The sequence below is a fragment of the Suncus etruscus genome, chromosome 4, assembly GCF_024139225.1.
Source record: "Suncus etruscus isolate mSunEtr1 chromosome 4, mSunEtr1.pri.cur, whole genome shotgun sequence".
Lineage (NCBI taxonomy): Eukaryota > Metazoa > Chordata > Mammalia > Eulipotyphla > Soricidae > Suncus > Suncus etruscus.
The window spans coordinates 159,806,287-159,816,754 of NC_064851.1; the positions used below are offsets into that span (position 1 = coordinate 159,806,287).

Consider the following 10,468-nt stretch of genomic DNA (forward strand, 5'->3'; position numbering starts at 1 on the left):
TGAGTGTGTTATTCTCAAATAGTTCCTAAGTAATAAAGGCTTCAAAAGGTAAGAGATGGCCACTGCACTAGTATCAGTTGGTTCAAAGAGCTGAAAGTTTTCCTATGATTTTTCTCTTCTATCTTGCTGACAGAAGAGCAGTTTGTCACAGAAGTCCCAGAATTTGTGATTTCTATCCATTCCAGAAACTTTGGACACTCTGGAACCTGCTGTCTGTCCTGCATGCAGCTCTCACCAAAATGGTGTGTGTGTGTGTGTGTGTGTGTGTGTGTGTGTGTGTGTGTTTGTGTGTGTGTGTTTGTGTGTGTGTGTGACTCTAAGCTGAGTTGCTGTCCTCCTCCTGTCTCTGCTTCTACTGCCTTTTGGGGAAAAAAACAAAAACATTGGAAGAAGCTAGAAAGTTCTAAGAGGCTGCCAAGCCCCAGTCCATGCCCACCACCACCACCACCACCATCCCTGCTCCATCTGTCTGGATGGTTTCTTTTGTTTTCAAGATCCCAGGAGAGGAAGAGCCAAGTGGGCACCTGGAGGCCAATGGTGCAGAAGGGCGCTGTACTTTAATGAAGCTGCTGGAGGAGGCAAATCTACTTTCCGAGACACTCTGGGGAGCAAAGCAGGCTCGCCCTCACATCTGCCACAGGTGCAAAGTGCTTGGAAGCTAGCTGACTTACCTCCCAGAGGTGCTGCGTGTTCCTCAGGGTGCCTGCCTGCACTTTCTCGGGCGCCAGAAGCACGCCCTGAAAGGGCCCGATCCAGGTGCCCTGCTGAATCCTCTGGGCTGCGCAGATGCCGTAGGCCAGCCCGGGCACCGTGCTGGTGCACAAGCACACCTCCCGAGGCAGGTCCCGCAACCACTCCGGTAGCTCGGGTGGGGGCGCAGCCGCAGCGGCACTGCTGGTGCCCACGAGCCTGCGCAGGGAGTGCAGGGGCCCATGCATGGGGCACTCTCCATTGCGGTTATCGGCACACATGTCACAGCCTGCTGGAGACAAGCAAGGAGGGAAAGACAGGGTTACCGGGCAGCTCTAAGTGGATCCCTCATCAGGGAAATCCCAGGGAAGGCACCCCTCAGGCCCAGCTGGATGAACCACCTTCCCCAGGAGGAGCAGCTTTGAAAGCTTTGTAGCTGCACCATGGGGAGTAAGGAAAGAAGTGAAGCCTTCCCACCCTCAATCCAGCTGATAGCAGTGCAAAATGCTACTCCCTACCCCCCTCACCCCCCCACACACACACCCCGCTGTAAAATGCCTCCTGAGCTAGGAGAAGGCCCAGTTCTCAGAAGCCAGGGATCTGAGCCTCTCCTCTGATCTCCACCTGCCATTTCCCTCCCTCTTCTTCCTCCTATTCCTCTCTTCTGTTTCACCTGCTATCCTGGGTTTCAAGATGAGTTTATCTTTGCACCAAATCGAAGTCCTTCTCTTACCTACTCTGATTTCTCAGAGAGGTTCCACATGGGTCACCTTGATCTTACAGAAGCGACTTTAAAAGTCCTCAGTGCAGGTGGACTGACTAAAGGACTGGTGCGGGCATCTTCCTACCCCTTTGGACACCCCAGTGTACCAGACGGAGGACAGACAAGTCTGGGGCCATTTTGCAGCCAGAACCCAAGACTGCAGTCACAGAAGTCTGCACTAGCGTTGGGAGTCCTCTAGCATACCTCTTCCAGTGGAAGAGCAGGGAAAGAGGGATGACCCAGCAAGTTTGCAGAACCCGTGCTTTCCATCTCCAGAGATGCAAAAAAGAAAGTAGTAGCCAGTTTTACCATGCAGGATGAGAATGGGACCAGAATAATTAACCAAGAGAGCAGTTCAGCAACCATGGTTCAAAGACAGCCCTCTTCTTAAGGGTTCCCCTGAGCAGCTAGAGGGGATCCCACATTCCAAGCTGGGCAGTGGCAGAGCACAAGCATCTCTAAACTGAGCAAGAAGTGACAGGAAGCTGCAGGAAGCAGGGCCTGGGGCGAAGGCTATGTCCACTGGCCAAGCCTGCTGGTTATTAATGGACCTGATGGAGCCGCTGTGTCTGCCACCCGCTCAGCAGACCTGCCCCCTGCCTTCAGCACCTCTGCAACCCTGCCTGCCTGAGCAGCCTTCATGGGGACCCCCATCACCCGTGCAGAAAGGACCCTATAACATGAGTCTGGCCTGGGAACAGTTCCCAAGGCAGAGAGCACTTGGGGGTGGGTGGTAAGGGCCTGGGAGGGGAATATTCTCCAGGACCTGCCCTAGTCTTACTCACTCACTGCCAGGTGATCTTTCCAGATGGACTTTTCCTGTGCAGAGACAGCTAGAACACCCAAAGAACTTGTCACAGTGTTCCTGGGGAAGCTTTGGAAGACCTCATTCCAAAATGAGGAAAGTCACTCCACTGAGGGTCCATTCTGAGCTGCCATTCCCTTGGCCATCTACTTTGCTACTTTCTCCCAGAAAGTTCAGGAAATGAAGACACTCAGGGGCAGCAGCTTCCTGGAGGTGTACCAGACTTTCAAGAGAAAAGCAAAAGCCTATTTCTGCAGTGAATGACCAGCCAGTGTTTCTGGGGTACCCTCCCTCAACAACCCCCTTCCAAAGACTTAAGAGCATGGAAAAGCTTTGGCATGAGCCCAGAAGAGTAGGTACTCGCAATATATCTAATAATAGATATTGTAAATAATGTATATCTAATAATAACAAATAACAATCAATCTAAAAATCTGGAAACTGCCCACCTGCACTCCACCTTTGATTATGAAACAAGCAAGACCTTCAAGACAAAGGATCATTGAGAGTCAACTCAGTGTCATAACTTCCAAATGCCACCTGAATGCCTACCTGTAATGAAGGAAATGCATTTTACATGCAAATGACTCCCATCCTATGGATGAAATCACTGAGGTTTTGTGAACAGACCGGACACAGGAACAGAAACTACAAAGTGCAGATAGATTCACAGCCAAGTCTGTCTGACTGCAAACACTCCAAACCCAGAGGTCTAGAGAGAATAATGAAAGTGGAGAAAATTTTATATCTAAACCCATAACTCAGCCAATAAGCCAGGTAATATTTCACTGAAGTAACTGTACTGGGACCTCAAAAGTTGCTGAAGCATGTCTGAATCACAGAGATTTCTTCCCCTTGTTCTCACACTCCTGAGTTTGGGGGAGGTTTGAGAAAATGAATAGGGAAGTAAATAGATAAGTGTCCAAAATGTTGAATATTAGTGCCTAAGTTCAGAGATGGCCTTTCAGCACCTTAGCAAAAATAGCTGAAAACAAATGATGATCAGCAAAGGCAATGTGCCCATAAAAATAAAAATAAATCACACCCATGAGTTGCTTAACAGACTTTCCTTTTCAACTTGGCTGAATGAAACAAAAGGGTAAGAAACAAGAGCATTTGGTGTTCACTACTCTGTCTCACTTCCATGCAGTACCACGCCAACTGCCTCAGGAAGTACAGGTAGTACAAAAGTACCAATGTACACCCTGACCCTCTCCCACAACAGACACATACCTGTGGATAATGCATGATAGAACCATGACTCAACTAAGTTCCATTTGAAACTAAGAGTCATTGACAGAAGCCCTACAGTAGCATTCTGCATAGGGAGAAACAGACTTTCTCTGTAAATTACCTATATGTCATGTCCTCAGTTTAGTGCAAAAGCTTGATCTAATTTGTGGGGCCAACATAAGCCATCTTCACTCATCAATCACTACATGCTCTTTCCAAATATTCACTTAAATGCATATTACATATGTGCAAATATGCATATATATGTTGCTAATACACACAACCTTCACCACTGGTGAAAATAAAAAGGCTGGCTTCTGATTTCCGTCGCCAAATCCCAAAGAAGCCTGGAGATGTTCAAGGCAAGTTGCTGATTCCTAAGGGGTTCACAAAGGCGGTACAAGTGGGCAAACCGTCCAGCAAAGTGTTTTCTAGACAGTGAGTCATAAAATACTCCAGAAACAGATTTGTGGGAGACCAGGCAAGTTGCCCACCTGACATACAAAAATATACGTTCTATATAACACGTCTGATATACACAGCATTCCAGGCCAAGTGACATACAAAACACATCTGCTTTCAGAGACAAATAAATGTGCCTGATTTCTCCTCAAATCCAAGTAAAGATTTTGTCCAACTTCATCATACATACTCATAAAAGAGTTTCCAGATAAGTAAGAAATATCACCCAAATAGACACCCAGAAATGCTGGTTTAGCAGCATGGGCTGTAAAAAGATCTTGTTCCCTTTTGGCCATCCTCCTGCATAGAGTCAGAATCCAGGCTGGACCCCCCAGTCCATGCTCACAGGTATGCTTCCCATCTGACTTCAGAAAGCTAGGCCCAGCAGAAATAAATGGCAGCTTCAGAATTTGGTGTAATGCTTATCCCAAGTGTTTTCCCAAGTTCAGGGACTACTTCTGTCATTGAAAATGACAGGAAAGGTATTGCCCAGTTTTGGACATTCCAGTGCTTCCTCTAGAAAAAGTGACAAAGAAGCCCTTGGGCTGGGGGAGGTGGAGGTTGAATCTGAATGGATTAGAGACTGATAAACCATAGCACTCAGGAGTTGCACACCCACCCACCATGCACCCCTCCCCATCCTACCCCTGTCTATACATCGTGTCTTTGCTCCTCAAGACCTAGGGACCACCTTGGCTTGACACCCTAAAGGAACCCACCAAAAAACCTCCTGTCCAGGCTGTGGAAGTTCTGGGAGCTATAGATCTTCTGATCAAGTCCTGGCCTTCAGTCCGGCAGCCCAAAGCCCATGGATCCCTGCCCAGTGGCACGACCTTGCAAGGGACCAGGAAAACACTCAGCTGGCAGGGCATCTTCCACACACTGGGAGTTCCCAAGACACCCAGATCTCCCTCCTGCATCTTGGGCTACACAGACTATGACACTGATGGGCTATTTGGGCCTATGGTTCCATACTCCCCCTCCTTTGGGCTCTGAAGTTTGCAGGCTTCCAGTTCCTGTTAGCAGAAGGGTCTTTTTAAATCATCCAGACTTGGCACCCCTTGGGGTGCAACTTGCTTCCCATAGCTCCCCAATGTTTTTTCTTTTCTATCTTGGGACAAGAGTCTCCTCGGATCCCTGAAACCTAGAGCCTTGTAAGCCAGGAGAGCAGGAAGTAGGATAAGCCCAGGTCCAGAGAAGTGGAGTCCTGGCCATCAATATGCCTCTCTCCCTTTCCCTGGAAACCTCCTTCACTCCACTTGAAGGTTCCCTGCAAGTGATAAGATGATCTGGGTTTTCTGGGGCCTGGATGATGTGATTTCTGGGTTTCCAGTTTTCAGCCTCTCTCCAGAGGGAGAGACAAAAGCAGGAGGGAGAAAGAAAGGGAGCAGGGCGGCAGGCAGCATGTGAGTTTTTATTTGTCTCCATGACTGTATTAATAAATTAAATGGGAGCGCCTGCGTGAGGGCGAGAGAATATTGCGTGGAGATAAACCTCCAGGCCCCTGGCCCTGTGAGGCCGCCCCATACACCGCGGGGATGATGAATAGGAGGCGAGCGAGAGATCGAAGCAGGTCTGCGCTGCTCCACTCTCTCCTACAAAACTATAGGGCAATTAATTGTGGCTTGTCCCCTCATCCTTCATCTCCTGGTGGCACATATCGATGGAGATTACTGCTGATGGACCATTTTATCACCTTAAATAAACAGTCGCCACCTCTTCTAACCTCAATCTAATATATGGCTCTATGCTGGGTTTCAGGGCGCTAGATAAGAAATGATGTAAAATAGCTAAATCATGTGCGTTCTGGCTTGGGGTTGAGCCTGCACACAAAAAAGAGGAAAGGAAAAGAAGAGAAAAGAAAAGAAGAAAAGAAAAACCGATGCTCAGGATCCTGTTTCCACATCCCAGTTGGGGGCTTTCCTCGGGGTGTAGGGACTAGGCAGGGGACGGGGCAGTCCAGGTTGATTTGAGAATCCACCACGGACCAAGGGTTCACAAACTTTCCTTGCAGGATCCAGGCTTTCCGGGGAGGGAGGGCGGACGGGATGCGGACAGGTGGGGGAAAATAAACCACACACTCTCCTCTTTCCCCTCACCCTAAGGACGAACAAGGCTTGGGTTCACATTCTTTAACTCTCCCCAGTTGTTCTCCCAAGACCTCAAAATGAAGACACAGCTCACAGGAGAACCTAGGCTTCCTCCTAGAACCGAGGCTCAGAGGTTTTGTTCCCCACAGGGCTGCGACTGCCTGACTCCCAAGAAAGCAGAAGCTCCAGAACTCCAGCCCAGACACTTGCAGAAGCCTAACTCCCTTAAGGTGGGTCTTAGCGCAACCCCTCCCCGGGCCAAAGAGCGATGCCTGGGTAGGTAGGTGGGTGGGGAGAGCTGCAGATGAAAACCCTGCAGAAGGCACAGTATCTACCTTTCTAAAGGAAGGCCAATCTGGGCCGAGGCCGCCTTTCCGCACCTTTCACGGACAGCGCCCGCACCCAGAGCCCCGCCAGAAGCCACTGGGCGGCGGCGTTGGAGCCCGAGCCCGCTACAATCCTGGCCGCCGGCAGCTCAGGAGAGCAACCCAGGAAAGGGAGATGGGCCTCTCCCCCCTTTTCTATTTCGCAGTTCCCCACCCTACTGCTCGAGATGAAAGGGAGGCAGATAAGCGATCCCAGCTCCAGTGGGAAGGGTCTTTAATCAGAAAACAACAGTGGGACTCCTGGAGGTAGGGTGGAAGCTCCGACTGGGGAAGAGTCCACCCCAGCTGGCTTGCAGTCCCGCAGTTTGGAAATGTTCCCGAAAGAAAGCCCTGAGGCCCGAATGCCTTCGTGGAGGCTCTGCCATCCGGGCTCAATAAAACCGGAGTTGGTGAAACGGGCAGCCGATTCACAGGTGTTGAGAAAAAAGAAAAGAAAAGAAAAGGAAAGTCTTCGAAAGAGAAGAGATCTCTGTCTTGGCCTTCTGAGAAAAAAAAAAAAAGGAAATGATTCTATGCAGCAGAACAAAATGAGGGTGAGGCAGCAGAGGACAGGACTAGAGAAGACAGACAAGTTCTGGTTCTGTTCATCTTCTATTAAGTAGCACACCCTTCCTTCGCACTCGGGGAGTAGAAATTGCAGGGCCCCCACTCCAGCATTTCAGATTTGTTTTGCTCCTCTCCTGACAGTAGGCACCATCCCTTCTGGCCAGTTCAGTCAAACACGTCCATGCCGCCGTTCCAAGGGAGAGCCTGTGTTGGCCCAGAGTAGTTCCTGAAATAATGGAGCTGAGGTCTCCGGGCAGACTAACACCAACGACCTCGGCTTTCTATTTTCTTTCCCAATTGCCCTTTCATGAGAACGGTGTGAGGTGTAACTTCCACGAGAAGCGCTGACTTTCTGATGCTCCTGCCCCTGTGCCCGCCCCTGCCCCTGGACTTCCCAAGTGGTCTCGGCCACTCCAAAGGAGATCCTAGAAGATTAACACAGTAGAAATAATTTATAGAAGCGATCATTCATTTCCTTTAACCAGAGAGAAAAAGTTATCGAGGCAGCAAGTGGGTCAATACTCATATATTAATTAGGAATCTATCCCAATTCTTGGTGATTAGACTAAGTTTTTCTCTGACAAAAATATATCGAACCTCGGGAGACTTCGATGTAAACAGTTCAGCAGATTAGCTGAGATTTCGGGTGCCTAGCTGGTGTCTTTTCCAATCTGATTTAATTTGGAAAAGAAACGGTGAGTTTAGGGAAGCAGTTTCAGCCCGTAATTAGTCTACAGCACTTAGAAGCAAGAAATGCCTTCTTCGTATCGTTTCATTTCGGGTGTGCAAAAAGTCAGTAGCAGATAATTTTTCAAAAATCCACTAAAACGTCATTTTATGTAATTCTCCTGAGCACTAAAAGCACAAGAACCGTCTTAACTGCGGACCAAATTAGAGGTGAAATCCCACCCCAATTTCAAACCAATTCAGGCTCTAGAAAAGAAATAAAAGTAAATATAAGTGCCCCGTTTTATTGGTAATAATGATCTCCAGCCAAACACTCATTTCTACCTTCATGAAAAGATTGAAGCACCTCCATCTACAAACTCGGAATTTCTCATCCAAGCAACGACTTTGCGTCCTTTCAAATAGCTGTCACCTACAATTATTTTCCTGTTACAACGAATTAAGTTCACGGAGCGGCAGACATTCTGCGAGAAGGGACTTATTCAAAACAAGAGAATAATAAAAGTTGGAAAGTAAACCTTCCTCACAACGGAGCTAAGCGAAAGAACAAGAAATGGGCTCATTCGGACCCCCAAGCTGACTCTTAACTTGCGCCAAAGTGCTCTCCAGATGTTGCTGGAAGAGTAGTTTAGCAGGCAGGCAGGCAGGAGTCACCCCAACACGTTCGGGGCCAGCATGGAACTTCTAAACTTTCCCAGAAGAAGCGAGATGAAAAGCAAGGCGCTTTTCTTTCCCTGCTCTTCTTGGTTTAGTTTTGCTTCGATCCCTCGACAGAAAAGGGTCCTTGTGATCAGAAGCAAAACTGAAGACGGCCGCAAAAGTGGCCAGAAACCTCCGTGCTCGCCGGAGAAGAAGTGGCTCCTGTACCTCGCTGTGACCCTCATTTTGAAGAGAACCCCGGAGACGGGCCCGAGCAGCTACGGCCGCGGGCAGGCTCCAGGACCCGCGGAGAAAGCGGGACCCGCCGGGCGGGCACCTTTCTTTCCCTCGCTCAGAGCAGCTGGCATCACTCGCACCCGCCCCGCGAGCCCCTTTCTTTGCTAAATCCAAGAAGCGGGGAGACTAGCCTGCCCGTCTGCGGGCGCACCCTGGCCCGCCGTCACCCCGAACTCCCAGCCCGAGCCCGAAAGCGGGAGGAGGCGGGCGGGCAGCTAAGTCCGCGAGGCAGGTCCGGGAAAGGGGTTCGCGCGCGGGACTCCCCAGAATCGCCGGGAAGAGCCCATCCCTCCGGAGGCCACCGCGCGCCCCCACGCCCTGCGAGAGTCCTCACGCCCGGGGCCAGGCGGGGTCCCTGAGACTCGGGGGCACTGTGCCGGAGGGAGAGAGAAAGGGGGTCCCTTGCGCCCCTCCACCGGGTGTCCCTCCTGCCCGCTCTCCTTCCTCCCTCCTTCCTCCCTTCCTTCCTCCCTTCTTTCCTTCCTTTCTCCCTCCCTTCCTTCCTTCTTTCCTTTCTCCCTCCCTTCCTTCCTTCCTCCCTCCCTTCCTTCCTTCCTTACTTCCTCCCTCCCTTCCTTCCTTCCTTACTTCCTTCCTCCCTTCCTTCCTCCCTTCTTTCTTTCCTTCCTTCTTTCCTTCCTTCCTTCTTTTCTTCCTTCTTTCCTTTCTCCCTCCCTTCCTTCCTTCCTCCCTTCTTTCTTTCCTTCCTTCTTTCCTTCCTTCCTTCTTTTCTTCCTTCTTTCCTTCCTCCCTTCCTTCCTTCCTCCCTCCTTTCCTTCCTCCCTTCCTCCCTTCCTTCCTTCCTTCCTCCTTTCCTTCCTTCCTTCCTTCCTTCCTTCCTTCCTTCCTCCCTTCCTTCCTTCCTTCCTTCCTTCCTTCCTTCCTCCCTTCCTTCCTTCCTCCCTTCCTTCCTTCCTCCCTTCCTTCCTCCCTTCCTTCCTTCGCGAAGGCCACTTGGGGAGCCTGGAGGAGCGCCGGGTGGGGGATCTCCGCGGCAGCCCCGCCGGCCGCCCGGTCCCCCGGCCGCCCGCGCTCGACGTCCTTCCTTCCGTCCGTCCGCGCGTCCGTCCGGCCTTGCGGGGCGCGCGCGGGGCCCGTCCGGGCTACGTACGGTTGTTGGGGTCGCTGGCGTGCGGGTGCAGCGGGATGATCTCCATGCGCTGCTGGCCGTACAGGTAATAGTCCAGCTCCTCGGCGCTGCAGCGGAAGCGCGGGGCGGCCTTGGCGGGGCCCGGCTCGGGGGGCGGCGGCGGCGGCGGCTCGGCCAGGGGCGCGAACACGGGCAGCGCCGACAGCCCGGCCAGGGCGGCGGCGGCGGCGGCGGCGGCCGGGGCGGCGGCGAGCGAGGCGGGCCGCGGGCGCAGGCTGTCGGGCGAGGGCTCGGGGCGCTCGGGGGGCGGCGGCGGCGGCGCGCCCAGGGACCCCGCGGTGCCGCCGCCGCCGCCGCCGCCGCCTTTGAGCGGGCCGCCCCCGGCGTGCGGGAAGAGCTGCTGCCAGTGCTGCAGGTAGGCAGGGTCCACCTTGAGGAAGGCCGAGCCGCCGGGGTCGCCGGGCTTCAGCATGTCCGGCGCTCAGGCTGCGGGAGGGCGGAGGAGAGGGCGCGTGAGTCCCGCGCGCAAAGTTGGCTCCGGAGCCGCGCGCGCCCGCGGGTCCCCGCACACGCCGGCCCGGGACGCAGCCCCGCGCCCGCCCGAGCCGCCCCGCGCCCGAGTGGCGCAGCGCCCGGGCCGCCCGGCCTCCGGCGCCAGGAGGAGGCGGGCCCGCCTGGCCCCGCGCGCCCCGCCTCCCGGCCGGGGCACCTCCTGCCCCCGCGCCCCTCGGGGTCCCGGCCCCCCGCTTGCTCACCAGAACCCCCCGGGCCGCGGGCGGG

At 52.9% G+C, this 10,468-nt stretch overlaps 1 protein-coding gene across 1 annotated transcript in view; it reads right to left on the minus strand.

The window, feature by feature from the left end:
- Nucleotides 1–10,160, minus strand: part of PRDM6 (PR/SET domain 6) — a 125,373-nt gene extending 115,213 nt beyond the window's left edge. Inside the window, exons 1-2 of the mRNA XM_049771391.1 lie at nt 9,710–10,160; nt 672–979 (exon numbers count right to left, since the gene is read on the minus strand). Of these exons, the coding sequence (XP_049627348.1) occupies nt 672–979; nt 9,710–10,160 (759 nt within the window). The remainder of the gene's footprint in view (nt 1–671; nt 980–9,709) is intronic.
- Nucleotides 10,161–10,468: the final 308 nt, after the last annotated feature.